Source organism: Rasamsonia byssochlamydoides (assembly GCF_041956645.1).
Source record: "Rasamsonia byssochlamydoides strain NRRL 3658 unplaced genomic scaffold VTN77scaffold_61, whole genome shotgun sequence".
NCBI lineage: Eukaryota > Fungi > Ascomycota > Eurotiomycetes > Eurotiales > Trichocomaceae > Rasamsonia > Rasamsonia byssochlamydoides.
The window spans coordinates 98,998-115,594 of NW_027192444.1; the positions used below are offsets into that span (position 1 = coordinate 98,998).

General features: G+C 50.8%; 6 protein-coding genes across 6 annotated transcripts; 2 read left to right on the plus strand and 4 right to left on the minus strand.

Moving 5' to 3' along the window:
- Positions 1–1,712: 1,712 nt before the first annotated feature.
- VTN77DRAFT_7577 (uncharacterized protein) lies at positions 1,713–2,909 on the plus strand (the record flags this gene model as incomplete). The annotated part of the gene is made up of 2 exons (XM_069423980.1): positions 1,713–2,113; positions 2,189–2,909. The coding sequence occupies 2 exons, from the start codon at positions 1,713–1,715 to the stop codon at positions 2,907–2,909; spliced, it is 1,122 nt and encodes a 373-aa protein (XP_069275346.1).
- A 698-nt stretch (positions 2,910–3,607) lies between these two features.
- VTN77DRAFT_7578 (mitochondrial 54S ribosomal protein mL61) lies at positions 3,608–4,099 on the minus strand (the record flags this gene model as incomplete). Its single annotated transcript, XM_069423981.1, has 1 exon — positions 3,608–4,099. One exon carries the CDS (start codon positions 4,097–4,099, stop codon positions 3,608–3,610), a length of 492 nt encoding a protein of 163 aa, XP_069275347.1.
- A 1,597-nt stretch (positions 4,100–5,696) lies between these two features.
- Positions 5,697–9,305, plus strand: VTN77DRAFT_7579 (uncharacterized protein; the record flags this gene model as incomplete). The annotated part of the gene is made up of 4 exons (XM_069423982.1): positions 5,697–5,771; positions 5,851–8,351; positions 8,406–8,604; positions 8,700–9,305. The coding sequence occupies 4 exons, from the start codon at positions 5,697–5,699 to the stop codon at positions 9,303–9,305; spliced, it is 3,381 nt and encodes a 1,126-aa protein (XP_069275348.1).
- Positions 9,306–9,798: 493 nt separating this feature from the next.
- On the minus strand, positions 9,799–11,692 carry VTN77DRAFT_7580 (uncharacterized protein; the record flags this gene model as incomplete). Its single annotated transcript, XM_069423984.1, has 7 exons — positions 9,799–10,075; positions 10,162–10,329; positions 10,416–10,495; positions 10,639–10,844; positions 10,928–11,330; positions 11,424–11,465; positions 11,567–11,692. The coding sequence occupies 7 exons, from the start codon at positions 11,690–11,692 to the stop codon at positions 9,799–9,801; spliced, it is 1,302 nt and encodes a 433-aa protein (XP_069275349.1).
- Positions 11,693–12,675: 983 nt separating this feature from the next.
- On the minus strand, positions 12,676–14,251 carry VTN77DRAFT_7581 (uncharacterized protein; the record flags this gene model as incomplete). Its single annotated transcript, XM_069423985.1, has 2 exons — positions 12,676–13,575; positions 13,640–14,251. The coding sequence occupies 2 exons, from the start codon at positions 14,249–14,251 to the stop codon at positions 12,676–12,678; spliced, it is 1,512 nt and encodes a 503-aa protein (XP_069275350.1).
- Positions 14,252–14,881: 630 nt separating this feature from the next.
- VTN77DRAFT_7582 (uncharacterized protein) lies at positions 14,882–16,403 on the minus strand (the record flags this gene model as incomplete). The annotated part of the gene is made up of 3 exons (XM_069423986.1): positions 14,882–16,087; positions 16,144–16,309; positions 16,366–16,403. 3 exons carry the CDS (start codon positions 16,401–16,403, stop codon positions 14,882–14,884), a joined length of 1,410 nt encoding a protein of 469 aa, XP_069275351.1.
- Positions 16,404–16,597: the final 194 nt, after the last annotated feature.

The window sequence follows — 16,597 nt, forward strand, 5'->3', positions numbered from 1 at the left end:
AAGAGAAAAAAAGAGAGAGAGAGAAGTAGGAAGGCAACCAGCGTTTGGGGGACTCTACAAAGCAACGGTGTTGCAGACGTAAACGGAAAATTAGAAAAGATCTCGAGTGAGTTCCAGACAGTGATGGTGCACGGAGGGACGGAAACGCGGGACGAAGTGAGAGAAAGGCGGAAGGTTACGAAGATCGAGAAAGATGGCGGATCATAAAGAGGGAGGAAGAGGTTGGCAGCAGCAGAAGCTGGATACAGTAGCGCATGCTCTACGCACCTTTCGAGAGAGGATTCTTGGCCGAACACTCGAAGTCGTCGAGGTTGAAGACTCGAGGAAGAAGATGAATTGCACGGGACGGGACGAAATCGACGCCAGGGTGTGGCTTGAGATGCCAGACCCGCTAGTTAGTGGGCAGCAAGCGTGCGTCCACTAGTCCAGAGCCTCTCGAGTCTCGAGTCGCCAGTTTTTCGGGACAAAATCAGGCCCTAAGTGACTGTCTGCCAGGTCCTAGCTAAACTCCGAGGCCCATGATTCACTGTCACGCCGATTGAATCTTCTCCAGACCAAGCGAAGGGGGGATCCGATGGGCGGGTCTGGGTGGCGCGTAGCGTGCAAGCGTTGAACTTGTTAGGTGGTTCCTTTCGGGGCGAGGCACCATTCACCTGCTGCATTCACCACGAGCCCTGTCCACCAGCAACTTTATTGAGGTCCAGCCGGTCGACGCCTCAGGCAGTCACACTGTCATTATTAGTGTAATCCGTACGTCTCTGCTATTATTGCAGTTCCTCATCCACTGCTTACACGGCGCATCGAGTTTACATTAATCAGTGACCGCTTGAACAGCTCCTGAAGAAATCTCGGGCTGCAGCTCGTTCAAACTACTTCCCAGGACCGTGGAGCGTTTTAGCTGAAACGGTATCCCTGCTCGTGACTGGACACAGGTAGCCGACCAGGTATTACGGTACTACCACGAGTCCACGACCTAGGCGTTTTTAGTTCAACACCGTCACTGATCTTAAGTAACGGCAGACAACGCATAAACGATCTTCGCAACCCAATCTCAAGCCTCAAGGTAGTCTGAGAGTCTGCTTCAGAGTGCTATGCTCTGCTATGGTCCAGATATTCTGATTACTCACTCGATGCTCAGTACCTTCAAATCACATGGTACCACACTCTCAGCGGACCGCTCCGCCTGTCTAACTACGGTGGTGGCAAGCGTCTGCTTTCCTCTTTCAGCCGGGGTTGTTTGGGAACAACAAGGCGTGAATTCTCAGCGCTCTTCTCAATACGCTTTCCAGGCCGAAGTGTTCTATTATTCCATCCAGAAACCGATTATCCTCCTAGGCAGGAAATTGCCCAGCATCCTGCGACTCCGGATATCTATCTCTGTAGACAAATAGCGATATTCGATAAGCGTATCTCAACACTTAATGGATTCTTACAGACGTAGGGATTTCGAATGAGGTCTCGATAGAGACCAGGAATTTTCTTTATATTGTCCATTTGGCAGGTTCAGATTTAACGTGCGGGATTGCCACGTCTTGGTTGGCGGTTACCGAGACAGAAATCAGATAACGGCTACACCAAAAAGGTCCGCAACCTTTTTTGCTGCCCGTGACCTCCGCTGCGGCAACGCCTCCAGACGGCATCTTGTCGACAAGGACGACTCGCGGCAAACCTCCCTCTACGCCGCATGCCGCAAGAGCCCTCTTCTCGGCAAGATGGCTCTTCGAATCAACCTGCCTCCTGCCACCCGCATCCTCCTGATCAGTCTTCTTGCCCTCTCTTTTCTGTATAACGTCGCAAGATGGAGACAACTTGAGCAGCCCACGGGAGGAGCATCTACGACGACGAGGAGTCCCATCGTGCCATATCTGACCCTGGTCCCTTCGCGATTCATCTATTATCCTTGGACTCTCCTGACCGCGACTTTCGTCGAGCAGAACATCTTCACGGTCATGCTTAATGCAGCAACCCTCTTCTACGGCGGAAAATACTTGGAACGGGCATGGGGGTCGCGCGAGTTTGGCAAATTTATCCTGGTCATATCACTCATCCCAAACGCCCTGACAGTGCCGATCTACCTCTTCTGGGCTGCTGTGACGGGTAGCCAACTTCGAGGGTACGCCTTTTTGTTTTCCCATGACAACTGCACTACTTCTTGCGCGATGCCGACTGATAATTCCACGAGCTTAAGTCTGACGCAAATATGCGGTGGTGTTGCACTCCAAGTATCCTTCCTTGTCGCGTTCAAGCAGCTTGTCCCCGAACACACTGTGACCATTCTCAAGGGTCTCATGAAGGTGCGCGTGAAGCACTTCCCGGCCCTCTTCCTACTGCTCAACACGATCAGCGGCGTTGTTTTCGGGACTGACACCGCGGCCGTTCTCGCCTGGCTCGGTCTATTGACGAGCTGGTCGTATCTCCGATTCTACAAACGTCAACCAGATCTCACTGGCACTTCCACCAACGGTCTCGGCATCAAAGGCGATGCCAGTGAGACGTTCACGTTTGCAAGCTTCTTCCCCGATGCGATCCAGCCTCCCATTGCCTTTGTTGCGGATCAGATCTATGCGGGACTCGTGGCGTTGAAAATATGTACGCCCTTTTCGGCTGAGGATATCGCCTCAAGCAACGAGCACGCTCTGGCCCGTGGTCAAGCTGGTCTTCCAAGCCTTCTGAACAATGGCCGGAGTGGTGGCGGTTTCAGAGGGATGGGGAAGCGCGAGGAGGCAGAACGACGACGGGCACTGGCCCTTAAGGCTCTCGACCAAAGGCTGCAAGCTGCGGCCGCCAGTAGGACACAGTCGTCTGGGTCTAGTCAGGCCACCGAAGCACCATCTCAGACCACGGCGCCCACGGTGCCGACCGGACAGAATATGTTAGGGGAAACTAATTACACGCCGGACCATGCCTGAATTGTGGTCTTCCCCCCCCAGAAATGATGTGACAGCCTCACAGAACACCCTGCTTTGGGAAATTGATGGAGGTCTATATTGCAAAGGACGCAGCATACTGCACTGCTGTGGAACGGACAACCTGGTGCGAATTTGTTACAATAGCGATGGATAACTGCTTTTCTTTTTTTTTCCTCGAAACTCGCGATAAGAAAAAATCTGCCTGTGCAGACCAGTATCTGAGATGACATGAATAACTGTTGGACTGCATTGGGGGAGTTGTGAGATACCATTTCACTACGGGTTTGGGTTTTGATTTATCCTTCATTCTCTCTCTTGCTTATTCGAAATCAATATTCCCTATATGTATGATGCACTATGCATCTGGTTAAAATTCATGATTGTTTTACTTGCTATATTTATTTGCATAGCATACACACACACACACATATATATATATGTCTGTCTGTGTGTGTGTGTGTGTGTGTGTGTGAATGTATATGCCCGCGCTGATTTCTTCCTACCCTGAGGCCATCTGCAGAGTCCAGAGTATGTGGCGGAGATAGTTATTGGAAGACGAGAACAGTCGAATGAACTAAGGGAAAAGGAAGTATGCATGCTATTATACAAACAATTTTGGCCGGATAGAACTCAGAAATCCGGAAGCATTGGGTTACTCATTCGGGGTATCCATCCCAACTACCTGCGATGAAAAACTCTCACAGCTGCCTTAATCTCTCCACCTCTCCTCTGGCCTCTTGTAACATTCGCTCCTGGTCTTTCTTTGCCTGTCGAATTGCAGCCACCCGAGCCCGGTCAATCTCCGACTGCTTGCGCATCTCTTCCAGCTTTTGCAATTCTGCCTCCTCCTCTGGCGTCGCCTGCACCTCCTGCGCACCCGTCACAGCCTTTACTCGCCGCCAGATTTCCTTGTAATCAAGGTTCTTGGCATCGATGACGACAGCCTTCTCCGTCGGTTCCGGAGCCGGTGCGTACTTGTCATTGATATTGGCCGCGTGCTCCGCGGCGGTACTGCTCGTCCGCCCCGAGAAAAAGATGGTAAGTGCGGCAGGACCCTCCTGCTCCTTTGTCTGCTTCACTGTGATCTGGACGCCCGGATTGTGGTACTTTAACCGCGTTAGGCAGTTGCGCCAGAAGTGCCTTGCTCCCTGATGGCCTCCGTAGATCTTCTTCGCGTACGTCAAGTGCATGCGCGTGACGGGGGGAAATTCTTTCGTTGCCGAGGTAGGGGAGGGAAGAATGGCTGCGCCAGGACCGAGGCGAACATGGAGAAGCTGGAGGGAAAAAAAACCAATGCCCAGTTAGTAGTGTTTCACAAAAAATAACGCGGGCAGATCCATCGAATTGTCATATGACAAAGATTCTCGAGGGAGACAGTTCAGGTCAGGCCAAAGGTAGCGAAAGGATCCAGGAAATCTCAGTGATATTTCAAAAAGGAATATTTACCCTCTATAAAAGGAGTATTTGTTAGCATGCATGATCATTCACAGAATTGACCGAGGGCTGAATATGTTGGACCTACCGTCTTCAGCTTTCGCATCCGCTTGAAGATGTTCACCATGGTTGCAAGACACGAATTGAGTTCTCCTGTAGGCGCAGAGACCCACGGAAGAACAAGAAACCAGAAATAATACACAAAAGAATGAAATTGAAGTAGACGAAAAGAAATCAAAGGTAACTGTCTTGACCGATGTTCCGAATCGGCGGGGATTGAAGGTCGCGTCGTCTTTGCCGATTTTTTGGGAAGGCATTCCGCCGACAAGAAAGATCCGGACTGCGGTGATCATGGTCACGTGGCATATCTTCAAGCTTGCACCTAATCTACGTATCTACAGAGTACTTCATGACCACGGAGACCACATATCAAATAGAGAACGAGGGTTCATGCACAAGTATCAATATTAAATGGACTTCAGAGGACCAATTGATTGGACTGGACTGTCAGGCCCTGAGTATTCGCAGAGCAGAACAACCTCTGTTCTTGGCCTTGACTCATTTTTCTAATGATCTACCCACAGAGCAGCACTTACGGCTTCTGCCTCGGTCGATTTTCTCTTAGGATTTAGCTATCATCCTGTATGATCCCATTGGTTTGATTCTTCTCGTCTTGACTCATTTACGAGCCAACATGTGGTGAGCAACATTGGTTCGTCACAGCAGCTGAAGGATACCAGCACACCGCCGATGACTCTGGTCCTGTCTAAAATACTGGAAGCCTCGTCATCATGAGAGCTCTAGAGGCCCTCGTCAAAGACGGTTTCATTACGGCTCGCACTTTGAATTATTATTCTTGCTCTTGTCATTCCATTGAAGCTCAGATGGTCCACCCCTCTTCCATTGAGATGTAGCTTTGTCTAAAGAAAGTTCGTAACGTCCAGTCTACTCTCCTGCTGATATTGGCAGAATTAGATATAAGTTTCCCCGGATCGTATATTCAACTGCGTACCTAGATTAAGGCTCATGTCGTATTTCCATAAAGGGCGCAAGCAATTACCAATCACAAACAGGTGTAAATTACCGGAACGGTGACCATGCACTCCGAGAAGTACCTTCCCCGCCACTCCAAGCACAAAAGGTACTTCAGTGGCGCTAACCGGAAAGATCCAGGTTCTTGCGCTAGTGTTCCATCTGCGTTTTGACTCACCTAATGATTTTCTGGTAATTTTAACAATCGATCGACTCAACCCTCATCCGCACTGCAACCCCACCAGACAGATTCTCACCAAACGTTCGCCCTCAGGGTAGATTTCTTCTGCAGAGGTAGCAGAAAATTATCACCTGAGAGCCATGGCTGCCGCCGCGGCAGCTGTTGCTGCGCTCGATCCGAGCAACAGCTCCAAAAATACTCTCAAGCTTGAAAATGTTCCTACTAATGCCCCTCCCCCTCCCCTCCATACTAGCCCCGCAATCCGCGACAGAGCTAACTGATGATTTTGAACAGACTGAGAAGAGAGATACCCTCATTGCCATCGAGAAGAAATACCAAGAACAATGGAGAGCGAACAAAGTGTTCGAAGTCGACGCCCCTTCCCTCTCCGAAGTCCCCGCCGGTACCATGTCGGCGGCGGAACTCCGTGCCAAATACCCCAAGTTCTTCGGAACTATGGCTTATCCCTACATGAACGGGACTTTGCATGCCGGCCACAGTTTCACCGCGAGTAAAGTCGAGTTCATGACCGGGGTCGCGCGGATGCAGGGAAAGAGAGCTCTCTTCCCACTCGGGTTCCACTGCACGGGAATGCCGATCAAGGCCTGCGCAGACAAACTGGTGGAAGAAGTCAAGATGTTTGGAAAGAACTTCGAGAGATATAAGGAGGAAGAGGTAGAAACGCCGGATGAGCCGCCCGCTCCCACGCAAGAACTCAAGGTCGACCCGACAAAGTTCTCGGGCAAGAAGAGCAAGGCCGCCGCCAAGACGGTGAAGGTGAAGTACCAGTTCCAGATCATGCTGGCCATTGGTATACCGTTGGAAGAGATCCACAAGTTTGCTGATGCCAACCATTGGCTTCACCACTTCCCTCCTCTTGCAATCCGTGACCTCAACAGCCTGGGTGCAAGAATTGACTGGCGGAGACAGATGGTTACCACTGACGCTAACCCATACTATGATGCTTTTGTCCGTTGGCAGATGAACCGCTTGCATGAATTGGGAAAGATCCAGTATGGCAATCGGTATACCATCTACTCTCCCAAGGACGGCCAGCCTTGCATGGACCACGACCGGACAGAGGGCGAAGGTATCGGTCCGCAAGAATACACTGCCTTGAAGATCAAAGTAAAGGAATGGTCTCCAGCTGCGGCTGAGATAGTAAAGGGCAAGATTGAGGATGACGCCAATGTCTACTTCATCCCTGCTACGTTGCGTCCAGAGACCATGTACGGTCAGACTTGCTGTTTCGTCGGACCGAAGATTACCTATGGTGTCTTCAAGGTCAAGGAGAAGGAATACTATATCGTGACGAAGAGAGCGGCCTGGAACATGGCATTCCAGGGCATCTTCTTCGACAGTGAACACTTCCCGAAGACACAGGACGAGCTGCCGTTAGTTGTTGAAGCTCCGGGTTCGGCCTTTGTTGGAACGCTGGTCCACGCTCCTCTTTCGGTTCACACTGGTGGTGTCCGAATTCTGCCGATGGAGACTGTATCGCCAACGAAGGGAACTGGTGTCGTCACTTCGGTGCCGTCAGACAGTCCCGACGACTTTGCCACTGTCACTGATCTCGCGAAGAAGCCAGATTACTACGGCATTAAGAAGGAATGGGCTGAACTGGAGATCATCCCCATTATCGAGACTCCAACGTACGGGAACTTAACTGCACCTACGTTGGTGAAACAGCTCAAGATCAACTCTCCCAAGGATTCCAACCAGTTGGCGAAAGCTAAGGAGTTGGCTTACCAGGAGGGTTTCTACAAGGGTGTCATGCTTGTGGGTGAGTTCAAGGGACAGCCAGTGCAGGCTATCAAGGACAAAGTTCGTCGATCCCTCATTGAGAGCGGCGATGCTTTCCCCTTCGCGGATCCCATGGGCAAAGTCGTCAGCCGAAGCGGAGACGAGTGTGTTGTAGCCTATTTGGGCCAGTGGTTCTTGAACTACGGAGAGAATGACGCGAAATGGCAAAGCGACACTCTGAACCATGTTGTCAACGAGCTCAACACCTTTACGGCCGAAACCCGGAACGGATTCGAGGCCAACCTGACCTGGCTGAACCGGTGGGCGTGCGCGAGAACATACGGTCTTGGCTCCAAACTTCCGTGGGATCCCCAGTTCCTTGTTGAAAGTTTGAGTGACAGCACGATCTACATGGCTTACTACACAATCGCGCACCTTCTCCACGGAGATCGTTACGGCCAAACACCTGGTCTTCTCAACATTAAGCCGGAGAACATGATTGATGAAGTGTGGGATTACGTCTTCACGAGGCGCGAGCTTGACGACGAGCTCATCAAGAAGAGCGGCATCAGCAAGGAGGCGCTGCAGGCGATGCGCAGAGAATTCGAGTATTGGTACCCGTTGGATGTCCGAGTGTCTGGCAAGGACCTCATTCAGAACCATCTCACCTTCTTCCTCTACATCCACATTGCCCTCTTCCCACCGGAGTACTGGCCGCGGGCCGTTCGAGCCAACGGCCACTTGCTGCTTAACGGCGAGAAGATGAGCAAGAGCACGGGCAATTTCCTGACCTTGAAGGATGCGGTGGACAAGTATGGCGCTGATGCGACGCGCATTGCCTTTGCTGATGCCGGCGACGGCATCGAGGATGCGAACTTCGAGGAGACCGTTGCTAACAGCAACATCCTGCGATTGTTCACCCTGAAGGAGTGGATTGAGGATGTTGTCAAAGATCAGACTTTGCGCACGGGACCGGCAGACGCCTTTTGGGACAAGCTGTTTGACAATGAGATGAATGTGCTGGTCCGGGAAACTATCAAACACTATGAAGAGTATGTTCTTGACCCAGTCAGCTTACACGAGTTTCGTAACTAACGTCATCGCAGCACCAATTTCAAGCTTGCTCTCAAGTCTGGACTTTATGACTTTACGAGCGCTCGTGACTCGTACCGCGAGGCTGCTACGGCTGCTGGTGTGGGAATGCATCGTGACGTTATCCTCCGATATATCGAGCTTCAAGCTTTGATGATTGCTCCTATCGCGCCTCACTGGGCTGAGTATGTCTGGCTTGAGGTGCTGAAGAAGGTATGCTCGCGACTCTTTCTTTCTTCCCTCCCCCTTCCCCTCCCGTCTCTTATCTCTCTCTCTCTCTCTCTGAGGCTACTTGCTTACTGTAACAGCCCGAGTCAATCCACTACGCTGTCTTCCCCGAGGTGCCCGAGCCATCGCCTGCGCTTTCGGCCGCGTCGGCATATGTCCGCACCACCTCGTCCAACATCACGTCGTCAGAGGCCAACTTTGCGAAGAAGCTCTCGAAAGGAAAAACCTCGAGCTTCGACCCGCGGAAGCCAAAGAAACTTACCATCTACGCCGCCAAGAAGTTCCCAGCTTGGCAGGAGAAGTACATTGACCTTGTCCGCGAGGCCTTTGACGCCGTCAACCTCTCCATCGACGACAAGGAGCTGAACGCCAAAGTGGGCAAGTTGGGAGAGATGAAGAAAGCGATGCCGTTCGTACAGAACCTGAAGAAGCGCTTGATCCAGGGCAAAGAGGCGCCCGAGACGGTCTTCGAGCGGAAACTGCCCTTTGACGAGTTCGCGGTCCTCAGCGAGATGGTCGGCGGTCTGAAGCGCACGACTGGCTGCAAGGAGATTGAGATCGTCGCAGTCGACGAGGGCGGGAAAACCGGAACGGTTGTGGGCACGGACGAAAGGAGGGAGAATATTCAGGCCGAGAATGCTGTGCCGGGTCAGCCTAGCTTCCACTTTGCGAATATTGCGGAGTGAATATAAAATATATCTAGATAGGTCTGAAAATAACATGATATTTTTTTTTCTGTATTCATATAAGTTTGTTCCTTTGCATCCATGTCTGTCTTTGTTAATAGGGTTATTTATTTCTCATCGTCATCACCATCATAATTTCTGAGAGCTCTGCATGGAAATATGTGTCTTATATAATATACCACGTATGTCTCGCTGATGGCAATTACTTGTTATCCCCTAAATACTGCAGGGTTTCTAGCATTTCGATCTCTCTATCTCTTTATATATAGTTCGTGGCGTGAAAACTTACTCATCTCATCATACCATACCATACCTACCCATCTGATGGGAGGAAGTCCGACTCAAACCATTTTATCTAATTCTAACCCTTCAAGGTTTTAAGCATCCTGTTGTTTGAAGGCATGTTCATCAGTATATACCATCGTCATTGTTTCTCTCTGCCTGTGTATACACAGACACCCGCATGCTTTGTGTGTTTTTCAAGGACTACTACTCACCTCTTAAGCCCCTCACGAAGAACATCCTCTTCCTGCGAGAAAACCAGCCTGAACCAGCCCCGCTTCGTGCCGTGCTCCTCGCCCGGATGAAGGAACACGCCGGCGTCGAGCAGTCTCTGCGCGAGGGCGAACTCTGCTTTCGTTGCCTGCTGATGATCTGTGTGTCGTCTTGCGGTCGTCGAGAGGGGCGAGAGGGGCCCGGGAGGCTCCTCTTCTTCCGACTGAGGAGGGAGATAGGGTGAGAGGTCGATGTAGATGAAGAAACCGGCGTTGCTGAACGGTCAGTCAGTCAGTGACTTTTAACCCAAACAAAGACGCCAACGCCATTTCCTCTCCCGTTATTTAATTATCTAACTTACCCTCCCTTGACATACCGAATTCCCTCCCTATCAAGAATCGATGTCACAAGCCGATACGACGCCGCAAGACGCTGACGCGCCAGCGCATTGAAGGAAGACACGAACTCTTGATCTTCCAGGATGGCAGTCCCGATTGTGAGGGCCGCGCCGGACGCGCTGTGGAATCTCCTGAAGACCATCTGGTCAGTCAGATAATCTTATCTTCTTTGTACGGGTTTTTGCTATTATGTACAGCAAGCAAAGGTGCCACTAACAAGAGAGCAGTGCATGCTTGAAGAAGCTTTTTGTTCGACGAGATGAGGAAGCCGAGATTGAGACCACCAGACGCGAAATCCTAAGCGAGAGTAATTATTAGTCAGTTCTGAGTCCTTATTCAAAGTTTCTAACACTTGAAATTATCCCCCAAGGGAGAAGATGTCAAAGACCAAGCAGGAATTCGAATTCATTCACCATGAACTTTATTAAAGACAGACTCGCCTTGCTGAACCCATACAGCACATGCACCAGCTCCGGATCAATCAATCCCGGTAAGTCGATCGACAGGATGGAAGTGAACGGCACGGCGTCCGAGGACTCGGAATCAAATACGCACATGGCGTACACTTCGTCGCTTATCAGGTGGATCTGGTGGTGTTGGCAAAAGCGGAGAATGGCTTTTAGGGTTTCTGCTGGGAAACATCGTCCTGTGTTCAGACAGATAGTGGTTCAGCTACTCCGTTCGTTTGAGTTCTAGACGCTTTGCAGAAGAGAAGTAAAGGCGACTAACCGACAGGATTGTTCGGATTCGCAAGCAGCACAGCGCGGATCCTCTGGCCCCGTTTCTCAGCCTCCTTCAGGGTACTCTCATACTTCTCGACCACCGAGCTGTCAAACGCCTCGTCAGGGTCCGTATCAGCGTAGACAATGTCAACGCCAGCCTCGAGGCCGTAGTCGAGCTCGAAGCGACCGTACATGGGCCGACTGACCAGGATACCGTCGCCGGGCTCGGCCAGCGTGATGCCTAGCATACTCCCCAGAGCGGTCGGGTTATTTGCGATGAGGATGTTTTGGGGATCGACAGGCGTGATGGGATGGAAGTTTTTCTGCAGATGAGATACCAGCGCGGCTAGCAGGCGTGGTGTTGTTTCGGGCTTGGGGCCGTAGCTGATTGAGTCTTCTGTGAGTGTGACCTGTAGATACAAATGGATTGTTCAATTCAGATGCTACAGACAAACGGAACACAAGCAAAAAGAAGCAATTGACTGGATAGATAATAGACAGACCTTCTCATTGATATATTTCACAATCTCCTTCCGTATGGGAATCTACTATCTCGATAGCACAGATATTATCGGTCAGAAATCATCCATCCGAACTCTCTAGAGGATTCATCACCCTCTTCAAGCACTCGATTTGCAGTACGTACGTTCTCCGCGGTGGCAAAAGATATCAATCCATCGGGATTGGTGTCCTTGTTGTACGTCTGTCGAAGTGCGTACCGCCAGGGAATGTCCAACATCCCCGCACATCTTGTGCCGCGGGAAGAGAGCATGGTTGTTGGGTAGAGGAGAAATATCCACTGGATTGGTTGGCTGTAGCGTGGTATGTTCAATATGTATATGTATGTGTATGTACTACTGAACGTTGAGGGATGCGAGGCAATATATATCTGTTGAAGAGTATTTACCGTTGATAGTGAACACGATGTAGTAGCGATAAAATGATAAAGTCACTATATAAACTGCCTAAACGCGGGGACCTTGGAGCACGAAATGTCGCGACATCAAGTGGGGCGCTTTCATTTCCCTGCCTATCTAGGTAAATTACCTCAGATCAATATATCTCTAATTTGGACAGCATCTTCTTCTATGACTCATAGGTATATTTATTATTGGACGCCTTAACAGATCAATTATAAATGAAATCAGGGACTGAAAGGTAATCTGGACCTAGGGACATGATTATGCGATGATGGTGAAGACTGTAACTTCTATTTAATTATATATACTCAACCAGCTGGACGATTGGTCCATTGCTTAGAGACAAGATAATATAGCGTAGAAGGCAGTGGAGGTTTCGTGAATTCGCGAACTTGGCCATATCCAGATCAGATCATGCTTCTAAATTTACAGCATGCTAATGGCGGAGAGAGAGGAGAGAAGAAAAGGGGTCATCATATGCCGCCAACTTCAAGCGGAGAGATGAAAATACGGAGATGATCATGCCGGGGATGTGGAGAGCGGAGAGCGGAGAGCGGGTGGAAAAGGACTACGCCCCGCCGATCCGAATCTCAAACAAGTTAACCACCGCAAAACAGCTTCCGGAGAGCAAGTCCGGAGGAGTAGCGGGATGACGTTGACGGTCTGTAGTGCCTGCTCGCCTTTATTGAGCCGAGCATGATAGCTGTCAACCTCGTCTGTCTTCGTACGTACGTACGTGCTACTGCTACTACTATAGTAAAGTACAACTTAGATTGACTTTTTTTTAAACAAAGTTCAAAAACATATCCTATGAACAACTACTACAGACTACTGCCTATGCCACAGTCTTGAGAAATTCCATAAGCTTCTCTCTCAGACCAAATCGGTTAAGTCTCTCCTCCGAACAGGCATACTGCTCTCTGGGGAACCAGTCCCCAACACTCTCCTCCCCCTTGAGCACCATCTCTGCAACTGCTTTGCCGGTGAGCCAACAATAGGCCATGCCATGTCCAGAGAACCCTGCTGCCACCCATTCTCCGCCACCGCCGCCGCTCGGTATCTCGGGATTCCTTCCACTCACGCTGTAAGGAACTTTTCCAACGATTGGAGACCCGTCGATGGTGAACCCCATCACGCCCGTCCACTTGTTCAGAACGGTAGCGCCCTTGCCATTGCGGAATCTCTCTTCCATGACTGTTTCCAGTGTTTTTAAAGCTTCTTCGCTCTGCTGGTCATCTCGCACATTCCCGACGTCCGCGTCGTCTACACTGACCTTCCCGGATAACAGCGCTGTCAACAGTCCGCCTCCCAGGTAGAGCTCACCAGATGCGGTCGGAGACTGTGTCATGTAGTCATAACCGGGAGCATAGTGCAAGAGCCACGAATGCTTATCTCCAACACGTGGGAATGCCGGTGGTGGAGCTTGCAAGGTCATCTGCCCACGGACAGGAAATAATTTCCCTCTGAGACCCGGAAGTAGATGCCCTGCGTGGCCATTGGTGCAGTGTATGACGTTCCGCGCGTCAATCTCCCCGTGAGTTGTCTTGATCTTGAATGGGTGTTCAGACCCCGCGGACGTGGCTATCGATTCGACTGGGGTATTCGTCTCGAGTGTGAAATTTGGATATCTTTGGCGGTCAGACAAAAAGGACGTTACGCCACCAACGAATCGGTAGGGCCAGAGTGCGCCAGCGGGACCTGTCATGCAACCCACCGCGTTGATCGCTCCAAACCGCTGACCTATGCAGTCAGCACGCAGCGTTCTGGTTGCCAGTCAATTGAAGAATATGTCCACATACCTCATCTAGGTCGTCACCTTCGAATGAAAGCCAGCGCCCCTTCTCTTCTGGAAAGTCTTCCAGCCAATTTGCTAGCCTGGCCTTCATCTGCTCGAATACTTTGCGGTCGAAGTAGATGTCAACCCCTTCCACTCGTCGAAGCATGCTGGATGCAAGCACATCTGAACCCAGTTTTTTCGCGACATCAAACATAGCATCGAGCTGCGACAGACGGAACTGTACGATCTTCCTGGCGCCTTCCTTTCCGTGAATAGCTTTCAAGCCCTCGTAGTCGACGTATGGAACTTCTTTGCAATGGCCTCCATTTCTTCCAGTTGCCCCCGACGTCAAGCATCGCGCTTCGAGCACCGTCACGCTCAGATTGGGCTGTTCTTGGAGCAGATGATATGCAGTGCTTATCCCCGTTATTCCAGAGCCTATGATGGCAACCTCAACCTTGGATTGAAGGCTCGCTGACTGGTGATTGGCCAATTCGTGAGGTACGCTCTGCCACGATGAAACTGTCGGATTGGGGGGAGGAAGTCCGGGGTCTCTTGTTGCTTTTTCGGCGAGAGCATCGCAGAGGCGGGAAATGGTCTCTGATTCAGATGTTCTTTGATCTGGTTCGTCCATCGCAACAGTCTCGACTAGCTTATGCAGGGATTCAGGTCCCCGAGATACCGAGAATTACAGGGACTTTGAACGGAAGCAAGATAATAAGCAGTCAGTGATACGCATCATACACTGGTGCAGTTGTAATGGTCTCCACCTTGACGGGAAGTGATTGATAAGATCCGCAGTTTGGACGACCGGAGCCCCACTTCACGTGTAGGAAAAAAGAACCGTGACGCAGCATTGGAAGAGAAGTTTCTCATTTGCCTGTAAAAGGGAAAAAAAAACGACAATAAGAAAAAGATCTTGTATATGTGCATTGACCCTCTTCCTTTTTGTAAACAACCAATCGGTCTAGAGACGATTCCGCACCAGTAATCGAGGTATCTGAAACGAAGGAAACGAGGCAAATCAATCAATCCAAGTCGAAAGTCCTTAGGTAACATTATTATTAACTTTAAGTATGTACCAGAAGGTTATTCAAGCGGCAGTTAGACCCGAATAACAATGCGAGCACGGGTCCCAATGTTCAATCACGAGCGCAGGCTTGGCAAAATCGCTTGACCAAAAAGTGACGTCTCCAAACCTACCCCTGAGGAGTCAATCTTGTCTCTTTGAATTTCAATAGAAGCAGCCCGCGGATGGCTCCAACTATGAAGCGAAGATCCGTACGTTCAGATCTACGCTTCCGGTCGCGATCACACATCGAATGCCCTTGCCGCCGCCGCCCGAGTCCTCTTTCTTGACGCCGTTTGTCGTTATCGAGGTGGGCGTAGAAAGTCCATTGGCACCTGATTCTCCGTTCGCTAAAGCGCCATCGGTGACCAGATTTGGAGCCCAACGAATGCAACTGATGAAATGACCGTGGGCATCCCCAATTATCCTGACACACTTGCCTTCCTGCGAAAGATCCCAGCAGCGAAGCGTCTTGTCGTCGGAGACAGACAGGAGGTATTTCCCACCTGGGTGGAAGACAATAGCACGGACCCAGTTATCGTGGCCCACAAGCGTTTTAATCAGCGTCCCTCGGGCATCCCACAAACGGATGCTCTTGTCTCGAGAGCCGGTAGCAATAAATTCGGCAGAGGAGGATGCAGGAGGGGGCTTCTTCAGACCGGCGAGAGGAGCCAAATATTGATAACTGGTCGGAGGAGCAAATGCGACGCACTCCACGACATGTTCGTGGCCCAAGAAAGTGGATTTTGTCTCTCCAGAAGAAATGTCCCACAGGCGAGGCACCTGATCATTGCCTCCCGAAAGAAGGAATCGCCCATCCGGGGATGCAGCAACATCTCGGACCCAGTCTAGGTGTCCTTGTATGGTCTTCACACAGTAGCCGGTCGTGACATCCCAGATTCGAAGGGTTTTGTCTCGCGATGCGGAAACCAACAGGTTGCCTGATGCCGGAGACCCAGCAGCACCAGATGGTATGAATCGAACGGCGGAGACACTGTGGTCATGGCCAGGGAGCGTTCGAATATTCTTGTATTCGTCCGAAGGGTCCCAGAGCTTTATCGTCAAGTCGGAAGAACAGGAAGCTAGCAGAGTACCTCCACGAGGTCCACCATAATCCACATCCAAAACGGCCTTGGTGTGGCCCTTGATCGTCCGTTCCAGCTCACCTAATTCCCAGTCCCAAATTTTGATCGTCGAGTCTTCTGAGCCCGACGCAAGAGAGGAGAAGACAGGGTGGAAAGCGACACAGGTGACGGGTTGGCGATGAGATTGGAGAGTATGCCGAGCAGGAGCACGAGGCAACCATGAAATGGGATCTTGGTTTCGGCGGGAGAGAGAGGTGGGGGTTGCGGAATCCAGTTCAGACTGAAGTGCAGCATTTCTGGACTCTAGGTCCATGATCTGGCGAGTATCAGTCTGTCATGCCCCCATCGTCTTCACGGAAAGAGATGACCGACCTTCTTCTGTAACCTTACCACGCTCGTCCATTTCTTTTCAAGCAGACCCTCATATTTCTTAAGTGTGGCGTCATCGAGGGTGATCGAGTCCCCGAGCTCTTCGCGTAAGGCATTGGAGCTCTTGAGCAGGTTCGCAGAAGCGAGATAGGCGATGATGGATTTATGGCTAGATTCAACCAGTCAGCATCCAACCGCAACGGATTTGGGGACAAGCACACATACAGCTCCTCGGCCTGCCGCGCTGTTAGTAGCTGGCTCATGATCCCGGCTGTGTTGAGCGCGATGACTCCGGGCAGTCAACTCCAGAGTCGTCCGCATCCAACGGAGACTCTCCGATGGCTCGATGCGATGAGGATGCTAATTGGAGTTCTTTGCACCTGGGAAAATGGAAGGAGAAAAACAAGTGGTCCTTCACACCGATGGCTTTGTGATAAGGGGGAAAAGATGGGTGTGT